At 45.6% G+C, this 27,694-nt stretch overlaps 1 protein-coding gene and 1 pseudogene across 3 annotated transcripts; one reads left to right on the forward strand and one right to left on the reverse strand.

The window, feature by feature from the left end:
- The first annotated feature begins 472 nt into the window (after positions 1-472).
- On the forward strand, positions 473-27,172 carry SETD4 (SET domain containing 4). 3 transcript variants are annotated; one of them, XM_043874411.1, is made up of 11 exons: positions 474-915; positions 3,554-3,723; positions 7,483-7,578; positions 12,387-12,424; positions 17,159-17,247; positions 18,779-19,208; positions 19,984-20,158; positions 21,825-21,906; positions 22,796-22,876; positions 25,891-26,014; positions 26,899-27,172. In XM_043874411.1, exons 2-11 carry the CDS (start codon positions 3,651-3,653, stop codon positions 27,031-27,033), a joined length of 1,323 nt encoding a protein of 440 aa, XP_043730346.1. In that variant the 5' UTR covers positions 474-915; positions 3,554-3,650; the 3' UTR covers positions 27,034-27,172. The 3 variants fall into 3 exon arrangements, with proteins under 3 accessions (XP_043730348.1, XP_043730346.1, XP_043730347.1); XM_043874412.1 differs by lacking the exon at positions 474-915 and adding an exon at positions 976-1,524; XM_043874413.1 differs by lacking the exon at positions 25,891-26,014 and having other exon boundaries at positions 473-915.
- On the reverse strand, positions 6,200-6,285 carry LOC122676240 (annotated as a pseudogene).
- Positions 27,173-27,694: the final 522 nt, after the last annotated feature.

Genomic DNA, 27,694 nt, shown 5'->3' on the forward strand with positions numbered 1-27,694 from the left:
TTGTAAGGACCGATGCTGAAGCTGAAACGCCAATACTTTGGCCACCTGATGCAAATAACTGAATCACTGGAAAAGACCCTGTTCCTGGGAAAGACTGAAGGCGGGAGAACGGGCCGACAGAGGATGAGATGTTTGTATGGCATCACGGACTCCACGGACATGAGTTTGAACAAGTTCTGGGAGTTGGTGTTGGACAGGGAAGCCTGGCATTCTGCAGTCCATGGGGTTGCAAAATGTCGCACATGACTGAGCGACTGAACTGAATAGTGGGTAGGGCAGCAATTGAATTCCGTCTTCTGTAGGGAGAAGTTACACTGTTCCTGGGACAGCCAACCAGGCCAGATGACCTGAAGTGCCCTTGGGCTGAAGAGGAACGCGACAGGGCGCTCTGGCCCACGGACAGTCGGAGGGTTGAAGCAAAGTCAGCCCGGAAATGGGGGATGGCCTGGCCTTGCAAGGCCCGCCCCCGGAAAAGCGGAAGTGGTCTGGCGACAGAGGGCGGGCGGCCGCCTGGCAGACGCACGCTTGGCTGCTCCTCCCTTGGGACTACCGAAGGAAAGACGCTCCAGGTCGGCTTTCCGAGCGTAGACTCCTCGTCCACGGGCCACAGGGTTTTCTTACCCCTAGACCAGCCTCGGACGACCCTAACTAGCTCTGTCAGCCGTGCCGTCCCCTTCCACCCCCCGCCCCGGAAGAATGCGCATGTACATGCCGGTAGGCGGAGGCACGCGGCGCCGAGAGCTCAGCCTGGCTACCAAGGACTTGGGTCAGTGGGGCCTAGAGACGGGCCTGGCGTCGCTCGGCTGTTCCCCCTGCTGCTGCGGCCCGCTTCTATAACTCGCGAGCAACTGGCGTGCTGTTTCGGGTGTTCAAGCGCTTCGGGCCCGCCCACCGCCGTCTTGAAGCTGTATCGAGGTGCGTTGGCAAACTTCCGGGGCGGGGCCTCTGCTTGCCGGTCGGCAACTCCCGGGGCGGGGCCTCGGTTGCCGGGGTAACGGGACTCGGCTTTCTCTTGGGCTCCCCTTCTATTTTTATTTAAAAAAGAGAGCTGAATTCAGATCGTCCACCCCCTGCCATGCCGCTGCGCGTTAAACTTAACGCCCCCCAGTATTTGGGACTCGTTCATTTAGCGAAAGTCGACCCGAGAATCGACGTGAAGGGCCCTAAGTCAGGGCGTTTGTAAGCAGCAGGGGTCTCAGCCCTGTGTCCTCCAGCGGCGGCAGAGCTGTGGGGTCAGGGCGGGGTAGGTGCGGAGTGTGTGCCAACGGAGGGGCGGCCTCAAGTCTGGCGTCTGGGAACGGGGGGCGAGGACAGTGCCGCCAGCCGTGCGGTCACCCTGGCGCCACGTGCACACCTCGCTCCCCGGACCTCGGGTCTTGGGGGTCCGCGCGGAGGCATCCCGGCCCGTGCGCAGAAGTGGCGCTGGGGACGCCGAGGGGACGAGCCGGGGTGGGCCCTGGGGCCCGACTCCACCTTCGGGTCGATGAAACACTGAACCTTCCATCGCTGGAGAGGAATAGTATGGTAATAGAGCCTGGGATTCGTGTCTCGTTATTCATGGGCTACCTGGTAATTTTTAGTAATTTAAGAAAAACAGTGATTTGGTTAAAGTGCACATAGTACTATTAGCGTTGGTTGCTCAGTCGTGACCGACTCTTTGCCACCCCCACGGACTGTAGCCCACCAGGCTCCTCTGTCCATGGGATTCTCAAGGCAAGAGTACTGGAGTGGGTTGGTTGCTGTTTCCTTCTCCAGGGGATCTTCTCGACCCAGGGATTGAACCTGGGTTTCTTGCGTTGCAGGCAGATTCTTTACCGTCTGAGCTACAGGGAAGTCTTAAAGTGCACATAATATGCACATAAGTAATATTAGGATTATGTCACTTATGTACCTGTATATATATATATATATATATATATGTGTCAGAATAGGAAGTTACAGAAGGAATAGTAAAAGCCCCCTCCCCTTGTACGCTTTTGAATATTTTCCTAAATCCTCTTGTTTTGTAAACATAAAATGTGCCCAACACAGACCAGTAAGGGGTCTTTGAATTTGTTCTGCAACTTTGTTTTTTCACTTAATACATCTTGTATATTTTTCTATCTTCATAGGTACTTTCAGTTAATGGCTTCATAGTACTCCATTACCTGTATCATGCCAGTGTGATTCATGGATTTCATTTTTGTATTTCTGAGGAAGTAACATGTAGAAACTGTGGTGGTCATTGTAGATTTTATAATCATCTCTTTGCTTTGTCTGCTTTCTTGGGTCTCATTTTCTCCCTAATCTCTGGCAACCACCTACTTAGTTTATGTTTACTTCAGATCCTGGTTTTAAGAACAAGTCATTACTTCACACTGAAAGAGAAACCTTTTTTTTTTTTTTTCTTTTTCTTGTACAACTTCTGGGCAGATGGGGGTTTCATTGATACTGTTTTTTTAAAGAACAGTTGATTTACACTGTTGTGTTAATTTCTGCTGTGTGGCAAAGTGATTCTATATATATATATATATATTCATATGTATAAACACACATATATATATTTTTATATTCCTTTCCATTATAGTTTATCCAGGATATTGAATGTAGTTCCCTGTGCTATACTGTAAGCCTTGTTTATTCATTCTGTATATAATAGCTTGCATCTCAGTGCAATCCATCCCTCCTCGCCTCCCTCCCCCAGGGCAACCACAAGTCTGTTTTGTGTGTGACTCTGTTTCTGTGTCATAGGTAGGTTCATTTATGTCATATTTTAGATCAACATATAAGTGGCATTGTATGGTATTTGTCTTTCCCTTTCTGGCTCACTTCACTTAGATAACCTCTGGTTCCATGCATGTTACTACAAATGCCATTATTTCATTCTTTTTAAAAAATGGATGAATAGTATTCCATTATATATATGTACCATGTCTGTAGATGGACATTTAGGTTGGTTCCATGTTTTGGCTATTGTGTATAACGCTGCTTTGAACATAGGGGTGCATGTATCTTTTTGAATTATAGTTTTGTTCAGATATATACACAGGAGTGGGATTGCTGGATCGTATAGCAACTCTGCTTTTAGCTTCTGGAGGAACTTCCCATACTATTTTCCGTAGTGGCTGCACCAACTTACACTCCCACCAAGAGTGTAGGAGGGCTCCCTCTTCTCCATACCCTCTCCAGCATTTGTTATTTGTAGATTTTTTAATGACGGCCATTCTGACTGTTGAGAGATGGTGCCTCACTGTAGTTTGGTTTGCATTTCTCTGATAATTAGCAATGTTGAGCATCTTTTCATGTGCATGGTGACTGTTTATTCAGAGTACAGTTAGGCTGTTACTTCATAAACATTGATTAGCATTGAGATGTGCACACAATTATGAACTTGATAATGAGAATTTCCATGATTAATCAGCATTTAGTAGGAAGTTGAGATAAAACTGTTTTAGAGGGACCAATATAATGGTAATTCTGTTACTGCACAGGGATCATGATTTAGCTCATAGTATAAACAATTTGTATGCAAAAACATTTTAGAGAAATGGTTTGTATATCTATATCCTTACAGGTACAAAGAACAGTGATTGTCATACAACTGGAAAGAAAAGCAAAGAAAATGCTTTTTGTTTTAGTTTGGACAGTTAAACAGAAACCTCATTTTTAGTATGAAGAACGGAGGAGGAAGAACAAGCCGGATCAGAAGACGAAAACTCTTCAGAAGTTCTGAATCAAGAGGAGGTACAGTTTTGATTCTTTTGGTGCCAGTGATGAAAAAAGGAATCCTTTGCTCGTTGATATTAACAGATACACAGAGCTTTTCTCAAAGCCACATGAGCAGTATTCATAGAGAATACTTCGAATACTGGAGTGGGTAGCCGTTCCCTTCTTCAGGGGATCTTCCCAACCTGGGTCTCCTGCCTTGCAGGCAGATTGTTTACCATTTGAGCCTCCAGGGAAGCCCTCTTAGAGAATACTGTTTTGTAATAGTGCCATTTTATTCTTTTAAACCCTTGTGGGATGACAGATATATCGCTTCAACTGTGTCTTCTCTGGGGATGACTCCCAGGTTTCTGATTCTAGGCCTGACCTCTCACTACCTATAGGTTATCAGTGTTTGGATATAAGTTTATCATCTCAAGTTCCGTGTAACCCAGTCTGAACAAGATACTGTATGTGAAAGTACTTGGCCCACTGGAGAGGACTGCATAAGTGCACTTGTTATTTTTTGTTTATTTTTTTCACTTGTTATTTTTGATGAAAGTGACTAAAATGTCTCGCAGCTGACCCGCAGCACGTCAGCTCCGTTGGAGGTTATCTTTGACTCTGTGGCCTTCTCTGCCCTATAGGCCATGTCCCACTCACTCTCACCTGGTCTTTCTTCGATTAACCTCTCCGCCTCTGATGTACCCAGAGGTGACCTCAGCCGGCTCTTCATCACATCCTTGTTTTTCTTGCCTGTTGGTAGTTCCGGTTGCCACCGTCAGGCTGACTTTCCTAAGGGACTGCTGCCTTTTTGGTTTAGGAGCCTCCAGGATCCTCATTGTGTTTATTTTTTTGTTTTAAAGACCCGTTACTCTCTGTCTTTCTTCTTTTTTTTTTGGTTGCACTGCACAGCATGTAGGAGCTTAGTTCCCACACTAGGGATGGAACCCATGCCGTCTGCAGTGGAAGCGTGAAGTCAGCCATGGGACCACGAGGGAAGTCCTGCCTCATTGTCTCTCTCTCTTTTTTTTTCTTATTAAAATTGGAAATATTATTTTTTTAATATAGATTTATTTATTTTAATTGGAGGCTAATTACTTTACAATATTGTAGTGGTTTTGCCATACATTGACATGGATCCGCCATGGGTGTACATGTGTTCCCCATCCTGAACCCCCCTCCCTCCTCCCTCCCCATCTCATCCCTCAGGGTCATCCCAGTGCACCAGCCCCGAGCACCCTGTCTCATGCATCGAACCTGGACTGGCGATCTGTTTCACATATGATAATTTACATGTTTCAGTGCCATTCTCCCATATCATCCCACTCTCGCCCTCTCCCACAGAGTCCAAAAAACCGTTCTATACATCTGTGTCTCTTTTGCTATCTCACATGTGAGGTTATTGTTACCACCTTTCTAAATTCCATATATATGCGTTAGTATACTGTATTGGTGTTTTTCTTTCTGGCTTACTTCACTCTGTATAATAGGCTCCAGTTTCATCCACCTCATTAGAACGGATTCAAATGTATTCTTTTTAATGGCTGAGTAATATTCCATTGTGTATACGTACCACAGCTTTCTTATCCATTCGTCTGCCAGTGGACATCTAGATTGTTTCCATGTCCTGGCTATTATAAACAGTGCTGTGGTGAACATTAGGGTACACGTGTCTCTTTCAATTCTGGTTTCCTCGGTGTGTATGCCCAGCAGTGGGATTGCTGGGTCATATGGCAGTTCTATTTCCAGTTTTTTAAGAAATCTCCACACTGTTCTCCATAGTGGCTGTACTAGTTTGCATTCCCACCAACAGTGTAAGAGGGTTCCCTTTTCTGCACACCCTCTCCAGCATTTATTACTTGTAGACTTTTGGATAGCAGCCATTCTGACTGGCATGTAATGGTACCTCATTGTGGTTTTGATTTGCATTTCTCTGATGATGAGTGATGTTGAGCATCTTTTCATGTGTTTGTTAGTCATCTGTATGTCTTCTTTGGAGAAAAGTCTGTTTAGTTCTTTGGCTCATTTTTTGATTGGATCATTTATTTTTCTGGAATTGAGCTTCAGGAGTTGCTTGTATATTTTTGAGATTAATTCTTTGTCAGTTGCTTTGTTTGCTATTATTTTCTCTCATTCTGAAGGCTGTCTTTTCACCTTGCTTATAGTTTCCTTTGTTGTGCAAAAACTTTTAAGTTTAATTAAGTCCCATTTGTTTATTTTTGCTTTTATTTCCGTTACTCTGGGAGGTGGGTCATAGAGGATCCTGCTGTGATTTATGTCGGACAGTGTTTTGCCTATGTTTTCCTCTAGGAGTTTTATAGTTTCTGGTCTTACATTTAGATCTTTAATCCATTCTGAGTTTATTTTTGTGTATGGTGTTAGAAAGTGTTCTAGTTTCATTCTTTTACAAGTGGTTGACCAGTTTTCCCAGCACCACTTGTTAAAGAGATTGTCTTTTCTCTGTTGTATATTCTTGCCTCCTTTGTTGAAAATAAGGTGTCTATAGGTGTGTAAAAATATGGAACGCTTCACGAATTTGCATGTCTTCCTTGCGCAGGTATCGTTCCAATTTAATATATGTGCTGCCGAAGCGAGCACCTCATTGTCTCTTGTATGCTATTCGACATCAACTCCCTTTCTAAATGGCTCCCCCGCCACTCCTTGTGCTGAAAGTATGTTCTCTGCCAACCTCCCCCACATCTGCCACTCCTCAGTCTTTCTCCAGCCAAACCAGCTTTCTTCCCTTCTCCCAGCTTGTTGCGTTTCTCTCTCACCTTTGAGACTGAGTTGAGGTCTTATGTTTTCGGTAATGCCATTTCCAGTTCTCACTAATGTCACCCGGTTTCCATGCTTCTGGTTTTCCACTTGGTTTTTGTAGAAGTCTTGTTTACCCAACCAAAACATTAACCTCTCGAGGGTGAAGAGCATGTTGGATGTCCTCCACAGTGGTTAACAGTCCTGGGGGTGTAGTAGTTGCTTTTTCAATGCTCTTACTGTGAACTCTTTTCTTTAGGTTGTGATAACCTATTTTAGGAGCCTTATATTTTGGATCATATGTTTCTTAAGAAAACACTTTCGTTGAGGTATAACTAGCCCACAATGAATGTCACGTATTTGATAGAATTTGACATATGTAAACACACAGGAGGCCATTACCAAAGTCAAGATATGAACATTATTTATCACCCTAAGAAGTTTCTCATTTCCCTTGGTAATCCTTTCATCTGGCACCTCTTTGAACCCTCCCTCCCTCCATCTTCAGACAACCACTGATCTGCTTTCACTATTGATTTGTGTTTTATGGTTTTATTTAATTATATAGTATGCATTTAAAAAAATCTGTCTTCTTTTACTCAGCATAATTATTTTGAGATAATTCTGTGTTGTTACATGTATCAATAGGTCTTTGTTTTAACATGAATTATCGCCCATGATTTGTTTATTCCAAATGTTCTAGCAGTATTTAGTAAAAAAAAAAAACAACAATTGTTCTTTCTCCATGGAATTGCCTTTGCATTAAAAAAAAAAACCAGTTGTCAGCATATGTGTAGGTCTGTTTTGGACTTCCGTTTCTATTCCATTGATTTCTTTTTCTGTCTTGATGACGGTATCACACAATCTTAGTTACTGTCATTTTATAGTGATAAAAAGTTTTGAGATCAGTATTTCAAAGTGGTTTTGGCTATTTCAGGTCTTTCGCATTTCCATATGAATTTTAAAGTCATCTTGTCAGTTTGGAGTGATCCAATTATATAATGATTTTAGTCACCAGGTTTTCTTTCCTCTCTTGATTAGTGAATGAGAGCTACAAGCCTGAATTTATAGAGCTTAAGAAGTGGCTGAAAGACAGGAAGTTTGAAGATACAAACTTGATTCCTGCTCGTTTTCCAGGTAAGATCTGGCATTCCTTCACCTGTCTCCTGAGAGACACATGGGCCCAGGTGATGGGAGAACCAGGGTGATTCTTGCAGGCGGGCTGTATTCTTTCTGGGAGCATGTCTTCTGTTGTGTGGCAGGCTTCCTGCCTTGTAGGTGTAATTTATTTACACTTTACCTTATTCTGAAAATGAGTTTTAAGTGGCTTGTGGACATTTATTTCCGAAATGGTGAAATAAAATTTAGAAAAGGGAAATGAGAACAGAAAAATAAGATAAAGGCAGGGATAAGGATAACACCTAAAAGCCATAATCGTGACATCTTGTACCCCTGATTGAAGGCAGGAGGAGAAGGGGACGACAGAGGATGAGATGGTTGGATGACATCACTGACTCAACAGGCATGGGTCTGAGTAAACGCCGGGAGTTAATGATGGACAGGGAGGCCTGGTGTGCTGCAGTCCGTGGGGTCTCAGAGAGTCGGACACGACTGAGAGACTGAACTGAACTGTAGCCCTGTCAGAGGCGGGCTGCCAATTTGACTCCTCTGTCCAGCAGCCCAGTGTACATGGTCAGTTATCTGGATCTTAGTGTTCTGTGAGCACAACTAAATCATTTACTCATCAGAGCTATAGGTATTTCTGGAAAATAGGCGTGAGGGAAATGTTTTCACTGGGTTTTTGTAGGGAAGACACTATGTAACGTGGGGACTGGTGACCCTATCAACCTGCTCGTGGTGGTTTTGTGAGATTTTCAAGCCTGTGCAGCTGATGGGATTATCCCCTAGCTCAGGTGCATCCCAGGAGTTTTCTCAGGCCGGCTGGTTCCAAAGAACCAGCGGGGGTGCTTATTCCCTGGGTGGGTGACTCCAGGAGAGGAGCCCCGAGGGAAGCCTTAACTGCGCTGCCCCCGGCACCAAGCCTTGGAGGGGGAGCCCCTGTGTGGCCCTGGCGTCCACAGCCACTGAACAGGGATGGGTAAATATTCTTTTCTGAAAGTTGAGGAGTTTCCCTGTGAAGGTTGGATTAACATTTACTGAAAATTGAGGAACTTGCCAGGAAGTTTGGGTCAGCATTCACTTCCGGAACATTCTCTCACAGAAGTTGGGGAGCTGGCGGCTATGGGCATGTGTCTTCAGACAAGGCCACCCAGCTCTGTCCACGAGTGGGCTTGAGGTCACCACCGAGAGGACCAATGTGCTCCTCAAACGGGTTTTGGGTTTGCCGTAGCACAGAGACAGTTGTGAGCTGAGGGCCTCGAAGTTCAGTATCACAGGGCAGGTGCAGACGTTTCACCTCATAGAATACTTAAGTCATAAGCCTCTGAAGGTTCCCCTTGGCCATTAAAATGATCATTCAAGTACCCATTAGGTAATTTAACTTTGAGCACACTGACTTCCTTATATGCCCGCAAGATAAACTGTTTACCTCATGTGCTCCTAGTCAGGGTCTAGTGAGGGGATGTGTGTGAAGTTGTTCCCTATGTGTCAGTAATACATGATGATGTTGGTCTAAAATACTTGATTTTGAACCATTCTCTGTTAGGATTGCTCCTTTTTGATGATGACGAATCATATTTATTAGCCTCTAACACAATGTTTAACTTTCTGTGTGTCAGGGAATGCCTAGGAAAAAACATGCTCTTAGATTTTACCGAATGGAGTTTTTTCCTTAATAAATGTATTTAAAGACTTCACGTATTTTTGGCTGTGCTGGGTCTTGGTTGCTGCACGTGGGCTTTCTCTAGTTGCCCCGAGCAGGGCTGAGGGGCTGCTCTGTAGCTGCGGGCACAGGCTTCTCATCGCGGTGGCATCCTATTGCGGAGCACAGGCTCCCCTTGCGCCGGCTCGGTAGTTGGGGTGCATGGGCCCAGTTGCTTCAGGGCATGTGGACCTTCCCGGATCAAGGATTGAACCGGTGTCCTCTACTTTGGCAGGCAGAGCCTTAAACCACCGGCCACCAGGGAAGTCCCGGGTGGAATTCTTTGAGATGATCAAGAGAAAAGCAGTGTCCAGAGTGGACTTGCTGTGCCTAAGGCCTGCCTACTCCCTGAGTGTCACTTTGCCTTAAGAAGGATAGATTTAAAATGATCAAGCCGGAATTGGCATATGGTTTCAATCGAATACCTGAAAATAAGTAATCTGTCTATGATTTAGAGCAGTGAAGAGTGAGCCGTTTTAAAAGTGGCAGCAACTTCCTCTGAGCCCACGTCCAGATTCATGGTGATGGAGGAGCTAAAGCAAAGTGGTTCAGCAGTGAGCAGAACCCAGCACTTACAATTCTCGGGGCAGGGAACCTTCTTCAGTGTGGGCTGCTGTAACCAATTACCATAGACCTGGTGGCTTAAACAGCAATTTATTTCAGGCAGTTCTGGAGGTTAAGAAGTCTAAAATTGTGGTGCGGGCAGATTCAGTATCTAGTGAGGACTGATTCCTGCTTTGTGAATTGCCATCTTCTCGTGTCCTCATGAGAGGAGCTCTCTTCTCTCTTCTTACAAGGGCACAGATTCCATTCATGAGGGCTCAACCCTTGACCTAGTCACTTACCAGAAGTCCCACCTCCTAAACCTGTTGCATTAGAGGTTAGGAAATCAACACTTGAATTTAAGGGGACACAAACAGTCAGTCCACAACACCTTCCCTAAGTGCTTCCTATATCTTTAGCTTTTAATCAGCGTAGGATCAGAGAGAATATTCATGGGAGTCTGTCAAAATGTATGAAATTCTGGGGAATTAGTTTGTGGAGCATCACGGCAGGATTCCCAAGTTAGAATCAAGATTCAGTCTTTAGACTTTGATCTGATTTATGCTTTGGGAGCTGACCCCGTTATTTCCTTTTATTTTTTTCCAATATTTCCTTTTAACACTAAAAGCACTGTCCAAATCTGGGCCTCTCGGATAGATGGCAGCAGAAATTATAAGGCCGTGAGTAGTCTAGTAACATTCTAATGACCACTTCCTACCTTACCTTAGTAAGTACAAGTTACTGTGATCTGTTTTCTGGTCTATTGAACACTGTGTTGTGGACATATAGGTAAAGTACCTTCTGGATTTATTCCATCTGCCGAGTTCTGTTCATATATGTTTAGATAGGAATTTCCACTTAAATTGGCACATGAAATTTAAAGGATGAAAGTGAAAGTTGCCCAGTCTTCTCTGACTCTTTGCGACCCCATGGACTGTGTAGTCCAGAGAATTCTCCAGGCCAGAATACTGGAGTGGGTAGTCATTCCATTCTCCAGGGGATCTTCCCAACCCAGGGATCTAACCCAGCTCTCCCGAATTGCAGGTGGATTCTTTACCAGCTGAACCACCAGGGACTCCACAGGAAAAAATTCCTCCCATTTAAGGGTTCTTAAAGGTTCTGGCCCACAGGGATGATTAACTTTACTGTGGGACACACAGAAGAAATTAAGTTCTTAGAACCAGAAGCATGTGTTTGAGCAGACAGTATGCTTCTAGGTAGGAAGGACTGCTCATCAAATTAAACTTGCCAGACACCTGATTCCGGACTCGAGGCAAGAATTCTCTTCATGATCTAGGACCTCCCGTTAGGCCCACAGGCATTGACCTTCACTGTATTATATTCCCTCCTATCTGAGAGTTTGAGCAAACTTCGGGAGACAGTGAAGGACAGGAAGCCTGGCATGCTGCCGTCCGTGGGGTCAGAAAGAGTCGGATATGACTTAGTGACTGAACAACCACAACGACTAGCTGAGAGAAAAAAGTCAGAAACCGTGGTTTTGAGAAGATGACTAGAGAGAGTTCATATAATGATTGCAGGTCATATCCTGCCCATCTCTTCCAGAAAAGCTGTCAGGTGACTGTGGCAGGAGGGGAGCCCTGGGCACGGAGGGGTAAACTTACAGATGTTGGTGGTGTTGCCAAAACCACCGGGGAAGCTAGTGTCGTGACTGTGCTCTGGTCAAGGCCTTGGCTCGTGGGAGCAGCTGGTCCTGGATCTACCTCACCGAGCTTGTCCGGTCAAAGAGAGCACGGTTCATGGCTTGTCCTGTCTAGGAGAGCGCAGCTTGTGGCTTGTATAGTCAAGGAGAGCGCAGCTCATGGCTTGAGTGTCAAAGAGAGCATGGCTTGTGGTTTGTCCTGTCAAGGAGACCACGGCTCGTGGCTTGTCAGGTCAAGGAGACCGCGGCTCATGGCTTGTCAGGTCAAGGAGAGCGCGGCTCGTGGCTTGTCAGGTCAAGGAGAGCGTGGCCCGTGGCTTGTCAGGTCAAGGAGAGCGCGGCTCGTGGCTTGTCCTGTCAAGGAAAGTGAGGCTCGTGGCTTGTCCGGTCAAGGGGAGCGCACCTCATGGCTTGTCTGTCTGGGGAGGGGAGGGCACAGCCCTAGGCTTTGTGGCACCTGAGTGGGCTTTAGTGGTCATTCACCCAAAGACTTTACATTCCTTCAGAGCACTGGGTCTAATAACGGGTAGAAGTAACCTGCGGGTCCAGCCTCGGAAGTTGGGTGGGCATCCTGGGGAGTTGGTCCTCCGCCTCAGCCAGGAGACCACAGGGGAGAGAGTCCAGCCTCAGGTGGCCTGTATAAGACCCAGCACCTTTTCTGCTTGAGGGTGATCAATCTTTAGGTGTCACATCTAAGGCAGACTTTGCCCTTCAAGGATCATAAACCCAAAAGGAGGTTGAGACACTGTCCAGAATAGCTTCTTGATCCTTGGTTTCCCCGGGGAGTCAAAGGATGAGAGACACTCTGCTTCAGCTTTGTGTCATTTTGAAATTCACCCACATCTCTTATGCAGAATAGTATCCCTAAGACCTTGAAGCTGTCATAGGATTTATCCTTTTTTTCTCTCTTTGCGTTTGTAGGTACAGGAAGAGGACTGATGAGCAAGACGTCCCTGCAGGTGAGATTTTCCCTCTTACCTTGAAACCCAAAGTGGATGTTTCTGCTTGGTTTTGGGGTTCAAGTCAAATGAATTAAAAATATTTTAGACATACAAGTTTTTTTTTTTTTTAACTTAATGGATGGCTTTGAATACAGTTCTGTCAGAACTGTTTGCTGCATGTAAGAAACAAAGCCAAGGTCACAGACCACATGTTTCTTTGGCCGTCAGGTCACGAGCCTGGGTAGGTGGTCCTGAGCCGGTGTGGTGGTCCGGCCTCCATCAGCTCAGCTCCAGGGTGTAGCCCCTGGGTGTAGCTCCAGGGGGTAGCAAGAGGGAGCAAGGGGTGAGGAGGGGCGGGCTTCCGCTCAGCTATGAAGTTCCAGCTGCATCTCACCTGCCAGCGCCCAGGGAGGGCGAGAAGGGAAAGCATGTTGGGGTGCATGACTAGCCATCTCTGCCGCAGCAGGTTTTGTAAGTCTGATAGTGTTTTAAATGTGCTGAGGGTGGGCTGGGGCTGGAGGGGAGCTGCTCAAATCTGAGCCTCTGGAGTAAGTAGAACCCAGCAGCCCAGCAGGCAGGAGAGGGGACCTCTCGGCCTGTCCAGGGGTCCCCTTCCGCCAGGCGAGGCCCCTGACCCTCTCGGCTTCGGTCTCCAAGGCTGGACAGCGAGCAAGGAAATGACATAGCTGCTCTGCAAGGTCTGTTTTAGTTCTTCCGTGCTATTTAAAGGACGTCCAATGCACAGTTTTCTGTAGAGCTAGACATGAATTCCTTATTTGTAATTATTTAAATTTTCTGTTTAAAAATTGTTTTATGTTTACTCCTTAATTTAGATAAAACCCAGCTGTGTCTGTACCTTTAACCTAAAGAATGGTAGCTTTTAAAGTTGTAATTCTATTATGCTGTCGTAATTTTTTTTTTCATTTTTAATTGTGGTAAAATACACACAAAGAGTCAGACACGACTGAGTGACTGAACTGAACTGAACACATAACATAAAATTTACTATCAAAACCATTTTTAAGTGTGCAGTTGAATAGTCTTAAGTACATTCACCATTCACATTGTTGAGCAGTATTTTTCTTTTTGCGGGGTGGTATATGACTATTCTGTAGCAGGCTTTGAAGATGAGAAATACACCTCTCATGAATATAGTGGTGACTATGGGTAGTTGTTGTTTGGATCAGGAAATGGTGTTTGGCAGTTACTTTACATGTACTTTGAATTGTGGCTTTTTCGCAAAAACTTTGAAAATTGAGATGTATTTTACACATAGTGAAATACACACATTTTAAGTGTCCAGTTTGATGGGCTTTTGATGGTGAAGACATTTATGTCAATCAAGATATAGAACATTGTATTCAGAGTTTTCTTTGTTGTTGACATGGCATGTCAGAGCAGGAAGGGATATTAGTGACCATACCAACTCAGTCTTTTTTTGTGTGTGTGAAGATAATTGTTCTTTTTTAAAAAAAAATTTTTTTGGTTGCACTGTCTTTGTTGCTGTGCATGGGCTTTCTCTAGTTGCAGCGAGCGGGGCCACTCCTTGCGTGGTGCGGTGGCTTTTCTGGTTGTGGAGCACGAGCTCTAGGCATGTGGGGTTCAGCCATTGCGGTGCATGAGCTTAGTTACTCCGTGGCATGTGGGATCCTCCCAGACCAGGGACTGAGCCCATGTCTCCTGCAATGGCAGGCACATTCTTAACCACTGGAGCACTGGGAAAGTCCCAGCTCAGTCTTGATTGACAGATGAGGAGACCAGAAAATGAAACCAGGAGACTTTTGGCTGAAATGTTTAAACAACGTAGGTGTAAGTTATGATGAAAGCAAGATCTTTTATCTGGTTTCTTCAGTTCAGTTCAGTCCAGTCACTCAGTTGTGTCTGACTCTTTGCAACCCCATGGACTGCAGCGTGCCAGGCCTCCCTGTCCATCACCAACTACCAGAGCTTGCTCAAACTCATGTCTGTTGAGTTGGTGATGCCATCCAACTGTCTCATCCTCTGTCCTCCCCTTCTCCTCCTGCCTTCAGTCTTTCCCAGCATCAGGGTCTTTTCCAAGGAGTCAGTTCTTTGCATCAGGTGGCCAGAGTGTTGCAGTTTCAGCTTCAGCATCAGTCCTTCCAATGAGTATTCAGGACTGCTTTCCTTTAGGATGGACTGGTTGGATCTCCTTGCAGTTCAAGGGACTCTCAAGTCTTCTCCAACTCAAAAGCATCAGTTCTTCAGTTCTCAGCTTTCTTTATAGTCCAACTCTCACATCCATACGTGACTACTGGAAAAACCATAGCTCTGACTAGATGGATTTTTATTGATAAAGTAATGTCTGTGCTTTTTAATACGCTGTCGAGGTTGGTCATAACTTTTCTTCCAAAGAGCAAGTGTCTTTTAATTTCATGGCTGCAGTCACCATCTGCAGTGATTTTGGAACCCAAAGAAATAATTTCTCACTGTTTTCATTAATTCCCCATCTATTTGCCATGAAATGATGGGACTGGATGCCATGATCTTAGTTTTCTGAATGTTGAGTTTTTTTTTTAAATTATTTTAATTGAAAGCTGATTACTTTACAATATTGTAATGGCTTTTGCCATACATTGACATGAATCAGCCATGGGTGTACATGTGTTCCCCATCCTGAACCCCCATTCCCACCTCCCTCCCCATCCCATCCCTCAGGGTCATCACAGTGCACCAGCCCTGAGCACCCTGTGAATGTTGAGTTTTAAGCCAACTTTTTCACTCCTCTTTCACCTTCATCAAGAGCCTCTTTAGTTCTTCCTCACTTTCTGCGATAAGGGTGATATCATCTGCATATGAGGTTATTGATATTTCTCCCAGCAATCTTGATTCCAGCTTGTGCTTCCTCCAGCCTGGCATTTTTCATGATGTACTCTGCATATAAGTTAAATAAGAAGAGTGACAATATATAGCCTTGACTTATTCCTTTTCCTATTTGGAACCAGTCTGTTGTTCTATGTCTGGTTCTAACTGTTGCTTCTTGACCTGCAAACAGATTTCTCAGGAGGCACGTCAGGTGGTGTGGTATTCCCATCTCTTGAAGAATTTTCCAGTTTGTTGTGATCCATACAGTCAAAGGCTTTGGTGTAGTCAATAAAGCAGAAGTAGATGTTTTCCTGGAATTCTCTTGCTTTTTTGATGATCCAGCAGATGTTGGCAATTCCTTTGCCTTTTCTAAATCCAGCTTGAACATCTGGAAGTTCAAGTTCATGTACTGTTGAAGCCTGGCTTGGAGAATTTTGATCTTTACTTTGCTAGCATGTGAGATGAGTGCAATTGTGAACATTGTTTGAACATTGTTTGGCATTGCCTTTCTTTGGGATTGGAATGAAAACTGACCTTTTCCGGTTCTGTAGCCACTGCTGAGTTTTCCAAATTTGCTGGCATATTGAGTGCAGCACTTTCATAGCATCATCTTTTAGGATTTGAAATAGCTCAACTGGAATTCCATCATCTCCACTAGCTTTGTTTGTAGTGATGCTTCCTAAGGCCCACTTGACTTCACATTCCAGGATGTCTGGCTCTAGGTGAGTAATTGCACCATCGTGATTATCTGGGTCATGGAGATCTTTTTTGTATAGTTCTGTGTATTCTTGCCACCTCTTCTTAATATCTTCTGTTTCTGTTAGGTCCATATCATTTTTGTCCTTAATTGTGCCCATCTTTGCATGCAATGTTCCCTTGGTATCTCTAATTTTCTAGAAGAGATCTCTAGTCTTTCCCATTCTTTGGTTTTCCTCTATTTCCTTGCATTGATCACTGAGGAAAGTGAAAAATGAAGTTGCTCTGTTGTGTCTGACTCTTTGCTACCCCATGGACCATAGCCTACCATGCTCCTCCATCCATGGGATTTTCCAGGCAAGAGTACTGGAGTGGGGTGCCATTTCTTTTTCCAGAGGATCTTCCCAACCTAGGGATCGAACCTGGGTCTCCTGCATTGTAGGCAGACGCTTTACCATTTGAGCCACCAGGGAAGTCTTATCTCTCTCTGCTATTCTTTTGAACTCTGCGTTCAAATGGGTATACCTTTCCTTTCTCATTTGCCTTTTGCTTCTTTTCTCAGCTATTTTAAAGGCCTCCTCAGACAACTGTTTTGCCTTTTTGCATTTCTTTTTTTTGGGGATGGTCTTGATCACTGCTTAGTGCTTTATTTCTACTGGTCTAGTCCTTGATATCTTAATTTTTCTATGTTTCTATCTCAGTGGGAGAAACTGAAAACTCTACTTTTGCAGGTGAGCAAGTGAAATTCTTGTGCTGGGGGCCGACCTTGCCTTTTCTGCAGCTACTTGTCACAGGTTATATGGCAAGTATGCCGTTTCTGGGAATAGACATCCAGGCATGCGCATTTCACTGGAAGAAATTTTTGGCGTGGTTTCTGTCTGTTGCCTGTAGGTGGCACTATTTCCTGGTGTAAGAACGTGAAGGAACACTATGACTTGAGTCGCGGGAGAGTTTGTGCATTCCTTTCTGATGGAAGGTTGAGTGGTGGTGGGTGTCAGTCACACAGTTAACCTCTAACTCTTGCTGGGGTTGTAGTACCCGGCGTGGGAGCAGTCCTTGCCTGCATCTGCTGACTCGGCCCGGGGAGCCTGTCCCCTGGAAGGCTCTTTGGTTTTCTGTGGTTGGGCTCCGCTGGGTTCTTAGTAGATGATTGTGGAATCAGGGACTTCAGAAGATTCACTCAGGTCCTCCCCCAGGCAGGGGTGTTCTAAACTTTACTTTCTTTCTGGTAAGGAGGGACAGACGATTATCTCATTGCCTGAGAGATGCCTGCTCACCACGGACACAGTGATCAGAAGCTACTTAGGGGCGTACATTGCTAAGTAAGTGACCGCTCACCTGCTCATCTGGCGCGGATGTTTCTCTTTTCAAGTTTATATCGTCAGCAAGTATGTCAGCTAAGACATAGTCCATTAGGACCCAGTCCCTTTGTGTGGCTAGTATATATCAGCAGTGATGTGAGAAGTTTATTCTATGAAGCTGGCTCTTAATTCATGGTAAACTGCATTTTTAAGGTTGTTAATAGGCTGCTTGGGAAGTGGATTTGAATCCAGAGCTGATCTTACTAAAAAATGAGGATTAAATGGGAGCATAGACATACACACCATAACTGAGTGCCTTGACGCACAGCACTCCACTCCTCCTCCACCGTTTAGGTCTTGACAAGTGTTATTTACGCTTTCAGTTTTCCCTTAACTGTACTTGCTTGAATTTTCCTTCAGCTATGAGGAGCTGTTGACAATATGAAGGGGCTGGGTAGATCTGGCATAGAAGAGAGGAGGCCAACATAGGAGCTGAAAACTATCTTCTGGCTTATGTTATAGGGAGGGTCTCTCTTTTGGGTGGGTTTCCGAGGAGAGATTGAGGAAGGTCCTCAGGATAAGAGGTTTCTAAATGATAAAGGTTGAAATATTGTATTATTTCTCAACCCATGGTAAGCCCCTCTGGCTTACTTTTGTAAGAAAGCTGATACATTTTCATGAGCCTGAGTAGAGCCAAGGATGCTCTTGGTACTAACATTTTCTGTGTTCTGGAATTTTGAGTAGAATGCATGGTTACATAGGAATCTGAACTTTGAAGGATTAATGAAAACTTTTCTAAGTACACTCATGCAACATGAGCTCTTTTTATCTGTAATAAACAAAAATACAGCAATATATAATTTGCAATAGGATGGGTGAGTATAATACCAAAAACTTCAGAACTGTAACAGGTATATAATGAGCTTATTCAGTTTTCTGCCTGGGTTATTACTGCACAATGGAACTTTTCGCAGTGATAGAAATGTTTCATGTTGAATTCTCCAGGATGGTAGCCACATATGGCCAACGAGCACTTGGAATGTGGCTCCTATGACTGGGAATTGAATTTTCAATATTATTTAACTAAAAAACAAGAGTTGGAATAGCTACAGGTGCCCAGTGGGTTCTGTGTCGAATGGGGCACATCTGTGTTCTTTCTACCAATTGTTCCCTGTCTCCCCCAATTTTATATCCTTACTAAAGTGAAACAAGTGAAATTCCAGCACCAGCTTTAAAACTGGAGAATAGTTGGAAGCAAAGAGGTTTTTGCAGAAAGTAATCTCTTGCAAACAAAGCTGGAACTCAGGCTAGTGAGCCAGTTCTTGTGTCAGTGTGGCTTGTTCATGGTCTTTGTATTGGGATGTGGTCCCAGGAGGAGGCTCTTGAGGAAGGAAGACCCTCCCTTGGATGCATTCAGTGAACATGGAGTATACTGACCACTTGGCTACAGCCCCTCTGGAAGCAGAACTAAGCCCTCGGATGTCTGCATCTCTTGCTTATTCCATATTTTGAATGAAAGTAACTCTTCCAATCTGGATTTTCATTTTAAAAGGTGGCAGCCTCCTCCATCTCCTCTGCTGGCTCTGTGTACCTTTTTAGTGTCAGAAAAGCACGCTGGGGATCGGTCTCCCTGGAAGCCTTACCTGGAGGTTTTACCAAAGGCCTACACCTGCCCAGTTTGTTTGGAGCCGGAAGTGGTGAATCTTCTTCCCAGCCCTTTGAAAGCAAAGGCCTGGGAGCAGAGAAGCCACGTGCGGGAGTTCTTTTCTTCTTCTCGAGGCTTTTTCTCCTCCCTGCAGCCTCTGTTTTCTGAGGCCATTGAGAGCATCTTTAGCTACCGCGCCCTGCGGTGGGCCTGGTGCACCGTCAACACCAGGGCTGTGTACATGAAGCGCCCGCCGCGGCTGTGCCTTTCCCCAGAGCCAGACACCTGCGCACTCGCCCCCTACCTGGATCTGCTGAACCACAGCCCCGACGTCCAGGTGAGACATCCACCGGGGGACCGGGTTCAGTTTCAGTAGGGCCGTGTAGAACCTGCGACCGGAGGAGTGAGCAGAGCCCCAGTGAACGGTGCAGCTGGTCAGCCTCCCTGCCGTCAGGTCAGGTAGGCTCCTGTCCTTCCTCCTGACCCTGTCTCCCCCTCCTAGCATACTTTTCCTTTGCTCCGGTTCCCGACTCTGCTCTCCAGGCCTGCAGAGTCTGGTGCTGTGTCCCCTGGAGGGTCTGAACCAGCAGCTCCCCGTCCTTTCAGACCTCGGACCAAAGCCTCACTTGCTTTCCTGTCTCTTTCCCTTCCACACTTGGTGGCATAGCTCTCAGGTTTAGCTGTGATCGCTGAGGGTCTCGCTCCTTTCCCTTGGACCTCTGCAGCCTTAGAAGACAGGGCTTTTACCTTGCACTTGGTATAACCACAGTGCTCAGCACAGAGCCTGGAATGGAGGAGGTGTTCAGCCAGCAGTTTCTGACTGGATGGATACTTGTGGGAAATCATGACGGGATCCCTCTTTGGAAGTCAGCTAGAGACCTCTTCTTCCCCAGGCTTCTGCCCTCTCCTAAAGGAGATGACTATATCCCCAGTGGAGTGAGATCGAGGCAAACCAAAGAAAAGCAGATGTGGCATTTTTTTCTCCATGTGGATAAATTCCGTGCTGAGGACTTGAAAGCTGCATCTTGCTTAAATGATTATGATCAGTTAATCTTTTTGGTTTTCTGCTTTGCTTTAAGAAACATGTTTTACACTTTGTCTTTTTCTTCTAGGTAAAAGCAGCATTTAATGAGGAAACTCGCTGTTACGAAATTAGAACAGCTACACGCTGTGGCAGACACAAGGAGGTTTTCATCTGCTACGGCCCCCATGATAACCACCGCCTGCTTCTGGAGTACGGATTCGTCTCCATCCGCAATCCTCATGCTTGTGTTTATGTCTCAAAAGGTTGGAACTGACTTTGGTTCTCATCACTAACATAATTGGATTTCCTGCTGCCAGTCTGGTTCTTTTTTTATAAAAATGACAAAACCTTAAGATGTGTATCAGTTACTTTCTCCTAGGTAGGGCTATACTAATTCTTATTGACCATGTCATTTCAGTGTTGAAGTAAAAGCAACATAGTTTTGATCCATATTGAAGTTAAGAACTAAGAAAAGTTTTATTGCATTAGGTTGGACAGTAGAATGAAAACAAAGGAAAACTCCTAGGGAAATATAGATGACAAGAAATGGAAATTTTGTACTGAGATGTTGTCACTAAAGATAGAGCAGTGGGGGGCTTGACTGCCATGATGATCCAGTGGCTAAGAACTTGCCTTGCGATGCCGGGGACACAGGTTTGATCCCTGATTGGGGAACTAAGATCCCACCTGCTGCAGGACAACTAAGCCTGCGCACCACACCTAAAGACCCCGCATGACACAACGAAGATGCTGTGGGCCACAACCAAGACCTGGTGCAGCTCAATAAATAAATGAATATTGAAGAAAGAATGGGAACACTGTAAAAAATAAAGTGCAGGATTAGAGAGTTCCAAGTAAAAAGGACTCATGAAATACCAATGTGTGTAATCACACTGCATCAATCACAGGATAAATGTTACACACAACCCTTGTTTGAAGGGGTTTAAGGCTGTGATTAAAAAATGGATTCCATTTGTGTTGTTACTTAGCATCATTGTCATCATATTTTAAAAATACTTTACATATTAAAGTTGTAAAAATTCCAAATATAGTATTAAAAATAATACATGGAAGGCTGATTTATTCCCCCTTCCCTTAAAGCAGCAGAGAAGCAGTTTTCTAGGCGTTGAAGAAATGGCTGAAGCTTTACCAACTGTATAATTTGAAGTAATTTTAATATAAGTTCAGTGGAAATAGAAACTTGGTCAAAGTGCTACCACTCCATCCTCTAGCTAGAGTAATAAAATGTTTTTCAAAATGAAATAGGACAGCAAAAACTGGGTCTTGCTGGGTCTCTTAGAAAGCTAGCTTTGAGACTAGCATTGTATTATCAGAATAACTTTTAATATTGATGACCATGCAGTATCGATTTGTTAAATATTTTGAACAAAATTCACACTTTATTTTTGCGTGTAAGGAAAAAAAATAAAAAAATTTTATAAAAAATATAAAAACCCTTCATTATCCTATTACCCCAAAAAGCTTTGTTAATTTTCACATCATCATTTTTAGTTGTTTTATGATTGCAATCACTAATATCCAGATAGTTTTGAATTCTGACTTTTAAAAACCTGAAGCCTGGAAACATTTCCTCATGATTGGAGCCTGTACTTCAGTGGGTGTGGCTTCCCACTGGTGCTGTCATGTCTTCATTCCCAGATTTTGTGGGTTGATTTGCTTCATGGGAGCAGGAGCTGAGGAAGTGGATGTTTTGTCTGCTGTCTAGTAATTCTTGCAGCCTTTCAAGGGCTAAGTCATGACCTCATTGAGTTGGACCAAAAGACTAGATTTTTTTTTTTGATGTGAGAGAGGTAAAATTGTTTACATGTGTCTTAATTGCTGATGGGATGGAAAGTAAGCTGAGAAGGGTCTTCCTTTTTGCCTGAATTTTATACATCTCAGCCTCATTTTTTTTTTTTTTAAATGCAGATATGCTTGTTAAATATCTTCCATCCACTGATAAACAGATGAACAAAAAGATTTCCATTTTGGAGGATCATGACTTTATAGAGTAAGTGTTTGTCTTGAAATTTTTCCTTTAGGAAGTCTTGATGAAAAATTGAGAGTTCAGGTTTTGAAAGGTGTGAGAGGCCTCCTGGCTCAGATCTGGTGACGGGTAGCTATTTATTGAGCGTTTACTGTATATAGTACACTGTGCTTGATGTGTGGTGGGGCATACAACGAGGGGAAGATACTTGACAAGAGACTTTTCTGGGGACCTGAGATAGCAACTTGATGTCTTAAATGATTGTATGTCCTGACTGGTGGCCCTGTGTGCTTGTTGCTGACATGCAGTCAGGCATCGTGGCATCGCTCCTGCAAGCCAGCCTGGCCATCAGTCACCTAGCAACTGGGTCCAGGCTCTTGGGATGGGAGGTGCTGAGGTGATTCCACACCAAATAGGATAAACTGGGTTTGAGACCCGCCACCCCCCCCCCCCCCCCCCAGCCTTGCAGATTTTCTTCTTTAGATAAAACAGTTCTCAATAGTCCAGCAGCAGAGTGAGGGCCAAGCTAGCTGTGATGCCACCGTTGGTTTGATCCTCAGGATAACCCGGACACTTCTCCATCTGTCTCACTGTGGTCTCCTCATCCAGCTTCAGCTTCTTAACCATATCGAAAGAGCTTTCTAGTTAAGTATCGGCAGACCCACTTTTCTCTTTTGTCTCTGCAACTAAGACTGCGGGCTGCACCATGTTTAACGGCCCCTTTAAAAAAATGTGTGGCCCTTGAGCCATTTACTGGGGTGTAATGAAGTGTCACAATGATGGATTTGTCGTTTTTTAAAATTAATTTTTATTTTGTATGGCAGTGTAGTTGATGTACATTGTTGTGTTAGTTTCATGTGCAGGACACAGAGATTCAGTGATCGATACATAACCTGTCCTTTTTCTGCTTTAGGAACCTGACCTTTGGATGGGATGGACCATCTTGGCGGTTGCTCACAGCTCTTAAATTGTTATGTCTGGAAGCTGAAGAATTGTAAGTCCCCTGTCTGTTGGTCACCAGCTGCCGCTACAATTTGGACATAACCTTGGCTTTTGTTTTGGCCGACACTCAAACGCCCTGTTTCAGAGGAGAAAGAAACGCCCTTGTATACTGGGGCTGCTTATTCTTCGTGTGGGCTTCCCCGGTGGCACTAGTGGTAAAGAGCCTGCCTGCCAATGCAGGAGATGGTGAGACACGGGTTCAATCCCTGGCTCCGGAAGATCCCCTGGAGGAGGGCATGACAACCCACACCAGTGTTCTTGCCTGGAGAATACCGTGGACCGAGGAGCCTGGTGGGCTACCGTCCGTGGGGTTGCAGAGTCAGACACAACTGAAGCGACTTAGCATGCACATTCTTTGTGTAACTTGCCTCGCGTGGGGAATGTCTAGCTTTCTACGGTTTCTGGAAGTGTCTGGTTTTAGAGTCATAATCTGAGTGCACAGTCCTGAGAATTGGTCTCTCTCCAGATATCCGCCCCCCCCCCCCCCCCCCCGCCAACCCGGGTGACCTGCAGTTCGCTGTTCAGGGTGAACACTTCAGAAAGTGTGCGCACTGACGGACAGGAGAGTCTCCGAGTAGGTAGATTTTTCCCCAGAAGCAGACAGGGCTCCTGAGCACGGGCCTCGCCCGGTTCCGTCTTGAGGGCAGACCCCGACCCCCGCTGAGGAGAGCCCTGGGTGTCTCTGGAGGGCAGGCAGGTAGAGGAGCCCATGCTGGAGACGCGCATCCCGGTCGGGTCCTCAGCACTCCCGGGAGGCTGCTGGTCCTCCCTTTAGCATGGGAAGCGTAGTCAGAGGCCCGCGCTGTAAGCCTCGGAGCCCCTTGCGAGGGAGTCGGGGAGGAGTAATGCCCGCTATTCAGCAGAAGCTCAGGTGAGAGATTCCGCCGGGGGGTACTTCCTGGAAGTGGCAGAACCCGTCCTCGAGCTGTGAGGAGGATTCGGTGCGTTAGCGCCGAGATGTAGCCCTCAGCTTGGCGCCTGGAAGCAGCCGGCGCTCCTTCCGTCACGCCTGTGACGTTCCGTTCGCGACGTTGCCTACATTTCCCTAGGGACTCTGGGAGAGAAAAACCACCCCCTCCGGGTCTCCACTCCAGAAACCGTGTTTTTTCTCAGTAGACGCTGAATTCTGTATCCGACACACTGCCTTCGTCTTGTTGCTTGCTAGAAAACTCAGGCAAATCAATAGTCCGTTCCAGTGTGCCGGATTTTAAGGCATGCGGGTCATCACCGACTCATTCCTGACTCGCCGTCTCATCTTTCCTCCCCGCGTCTTTCCTTTGTCTTGTTTTCCCCATCCATTCGTCTCCCGTTTCATTTTATCTCATGTGTACCCACTACGTAAGTTTCTTTGCATCTTCCTTGGAAAAGGATACGAGTGCTTTTTCAAGACATGTCAACCTCGGATTTAAAAAAAGCAACTGGGTCTTTCCCAGGGGTCCTGCTGAGGGCTCTTTCCTTCCCTTGGAGTTCTTTTTTTTTTTTTTTTCCCTAAAAATTTTTGTTTATTTAATTACTGGCTGTTCTGGGTCTTCGTTGCGGCAGGCAGGAGGGCCTTCTCTCGTTGAGGAGAGCTGGGGTTGCTCTCTCTAGTTGCCGTGCATGGACTTCTCATTGGGCTGGCTGCTTGTTGCAGAGCTCGGGTTTTAGAGCCCTCGGGCTTGTATAGTTGCTGTGCACAGTCTCACTAGTTGTGACTCAGGCGCTAGAGCATGGGCTCAGTAGTTGTGGTACACAGGCATAGCTGCCTGGAGGCACGTGGGATCTTCCCAGCCCCCTGATCGAACCTGTGTCCCCTGCATTGGTAGGAGGATTCTTAACCCCTGGACCACCAGGGAAGCCTTCCCTTGGAGTTCTTTCTGACTGACTGGAGCTGTGTGGCAGAGGAAGCGTGCATTTGGGATTCTGCCTGACTGGTGTTTGCACACTTATTTCTGCCTGTCACTTTAGGCTCAGTTCCTCACTGTTCCGGATTCTCAGTTTGTGTCTAAAAGATGGGGATAATAATGCTTTCTTTGCTGGGCAGTCATGAGGGTTAAAACAGATAGCAGTTGCGTAGGAAACCCTGTGCCCAGCACATAGCAATGTCCTTTCTTCCTCCCTTCCTCCCTCCCTCCTTTCCTTAGAACCTGTTGGCTCCTGAGGTTGCCACCATCGTCTCTAAAGCTAAAGACATCTGAGACTTTATATCTGTGTGACTTGGCTGTGGGGAATTTCTCAGTGACTTCTGTGCCCTGCACTCAGAAGGTGCAGCCCTCACCTGTCTCTTCTTCCTCGGCCGCGCCCACGTCCATGTTCTCCGCATCCGGAACCTGTCCACCCCGCTTCCTCCCTCTTTGTGCTTCTTCCCGGCATGTCGATTTTGGCCTGGCTGCCTCCTGCTCAGTGTCTTGCCTTCCCCGGGCACAGCAGCACTGTTCTGCCTGCAGAAAGTTGTGTCCCCACTAACCACCAAGCCCCATTTCCTACAGACTTTCTTAGTATAAAATTGGCATGACTGCATGGTGAAAAAGACTTCATGGTAGATTCCTTTTTTCCATCTGTTGAGCATTTTACTTGGTGAAACACGTCGTGTGTTTGTCGTGTTGAGTTTGTCTTCTTTTTTTTTTTTTTTTAATGACAAGAGATGCTGTCATTTGAAGAAAATAACCCCCCCTCCCCACGACTTTGCTCCTTAGTCCGTGGTCCTCTGGCTCTGGACTCACCTTCTTATCTGTCCTCTGTTCTCTCCCTGTGGCAGGTGGATGCGGCTCCGCTTACTCATGAGCCAAAGGACTGTGATGCTAGTAAATCTCAGCTCCTTGCTTCTGAGCCTCAGGATTCCTTGTTTCTTGTCTACTGTGTCTGCTTCAACTCAGGACCTGCACTTTGGCAGGAGGTTTGAGGGACTGTGCTGATGGAATGAGTTTTATTATGTTTTTGGAAAAATAGGACAAGTGTTGTGTTGAAGTGGAAAAGCCTTTATTTGTGAGAACCTCCTGAAATGACCTTGAACATTTTTGGTTCTAGTACATGCTGGAAAAAAGTACTTCTTGGGGAAATCATTTCTGATACAAATGAGAAGACAAGTTTGGACGTAGCCCAGAAAATATGCCGTTATTTCATAGAGGAGACTAATGCTGTGCTTCAAAAGGTATTATTCAGGAATATCTTGTTCTTAAGTGTTTTGATTGAGAAGTTGTTTTGTACTTGTTGGATAGGAATAGACCACCTTATTGGGGTGCTGCTAATGCCTTAATAAATACACACTGATGTAATCTGTGTTTTTGACTATTTACATGTGTTTATACCATTTAGTGGTTTTCCCAGGTGGTGCTAGTGGTAAAGAACCCACCTGCCAATGCAGGAGATGTAAGAGACATGGGTTCAACCCTTGGGTGGGGAAGATCCCCTGGAGGAGGGCCTGGCAACCCACTCCCATATTCTTGCCTGGAGAATCCCATGGACAGAGGAGCCTGGCGGGCTGCAGTCCACGGGGGTCACAGAGTCGGACACGACTGAGTGACTTAGCACATAGCACACACATACCTTTTAGTAGGTAAATTAGTGCATGAATTCTTTTTCATAGATTTTTAAGGTATTCTTTTTCCCCTTTGTGTGGTGAATGTTTTAATTAAATGAGGGATCAGCTCATTTGAATGAAAACATGACTGGGATTAAAAAATGATTTTATTGAACCTTGGAGACATTGTGTTGCGTGAAATAAACCAGGACATGAAAAGACAGATATTGTATGATTCCAATTAAATGAGAGGTCTGGTATTCCAGAATTTATGGAGACAGAAAGCAGACTAGTGGTTCTCAGGGATTTGGGGAGGAGGAGGTGGGGAGTTAATGTTATTGGGTGCGGTTTCTGTTTGGGAAGATGAAAAAGTCTTGGCGATGGATGGTGGCTGTGGTTTCACAACACTGTGGATGTACTTACTGCCACTGAATCGTGCATTTAAAACTGATCAGGGTCTTAAATCTTAGGTGTATTTTACTACACTAAAAAAAACATTTAAAAATAACTTCCAGGTTTCTCGCATGAAGGATGAAGAAGTGGCTTTGATGAACCAATTGACTTTGGTAGAAACACTGTGGACCGAAGAGTTGAAGATTCTCCAGGCCTCTGCCAAGGCCCTGATCACCTTGCAAACAGCTTTTACATAACACACTTTACCACGTGTGTAAGGTCACCTCCTCTGGTGGGTGTGACTTCTTTAAACATTTTTAAACTCAGGTTTATTTTATATGGACTCACTGAGAGTCAATGAAGAGTTTCTATTAAACAGTTATCTGCTCAGTCCTATCCCTCTGCTTCTGTCTCTCTGTGGGGGGGAAGTGGCTGCTTGGGGATGTGGAGGCACTCAGCAGGTGCTGGATGATTCCGGGGGGCCCTGGAGTGGTTGGTGAGGGGGTTGTGCTATCCGTCCCAGCGGCCCTTCTGATGCCCTTGGGGTGACTCGTAGTTAGTCCTGGAGGAAGATGGCTGCGCGAAGCGTGACCTGGAATGGGGAGGGGAGGTTGGGACGGAGCCAGGGTCGGCCCGGGGCTCCGTGTGTGGTAACAAGAGGCTGTGCTGCTTTATGCTCAGAGCCCTGCACCACCCCCCAACCATTCCGGCTTTTGAAGCGGTCTGGTGGGCAAGCTACAGCCATCCCAGGACTCGGCTGCCCTGAGCTGGAGTGACTCACTTTGAATTTTTCACCCTTGATTGTACATCTGAAAATGAGGTGGTTGGATTGGGATTGGGCAGGGGGGTGGTTCCCTGTGCTCCCACCCAGCGGCGGGGTGGAGGAGCCAGCACAGGGTGCTCCCCCTCCCCCCTCGC

The sequence above is a fragment of the Cervus elaphus genome, chromosome 19 (genome assembly GCF_910594005.1).
Source record: "Cervus elaphus chromosome 19, mCerEla1.1, whole genome shotgun sequence".
Lineage (NCBI taxonomy): Eukaryota > Metazoa > Chordata > Mammalia > Artiodactyla > Cervidae > Cervus > Cervus elaphus.

What these genes read in the sequence shown, in the direction of transcription:
- SETD4 (XM_043874411.1), top strand. Translation starts at nt 3,651, where the DNA reads ATGAAGAACGGAGGAGGAAGAACAAGCCGGATCAGAAGACGAAAACTC. An exon ending in TGTCTGGAAGCTGAAGAATT is followed by an intron (nt 22,877 to 25,890) that starts GTAAGTCCCCTG and finishes TTTTGGTTCTAG; the next exon opens with TACATGCTGGAAAAAAGTAC. An exon ending in CTAATGCTGTGCTTCAAAAG is followed by an intron (nt 26,015 to 26,898) that starts GTATTATTCAGG and finishes AATAACTTCCAG; the next exon opens with GTTTCTCGCATGAAGGATGA.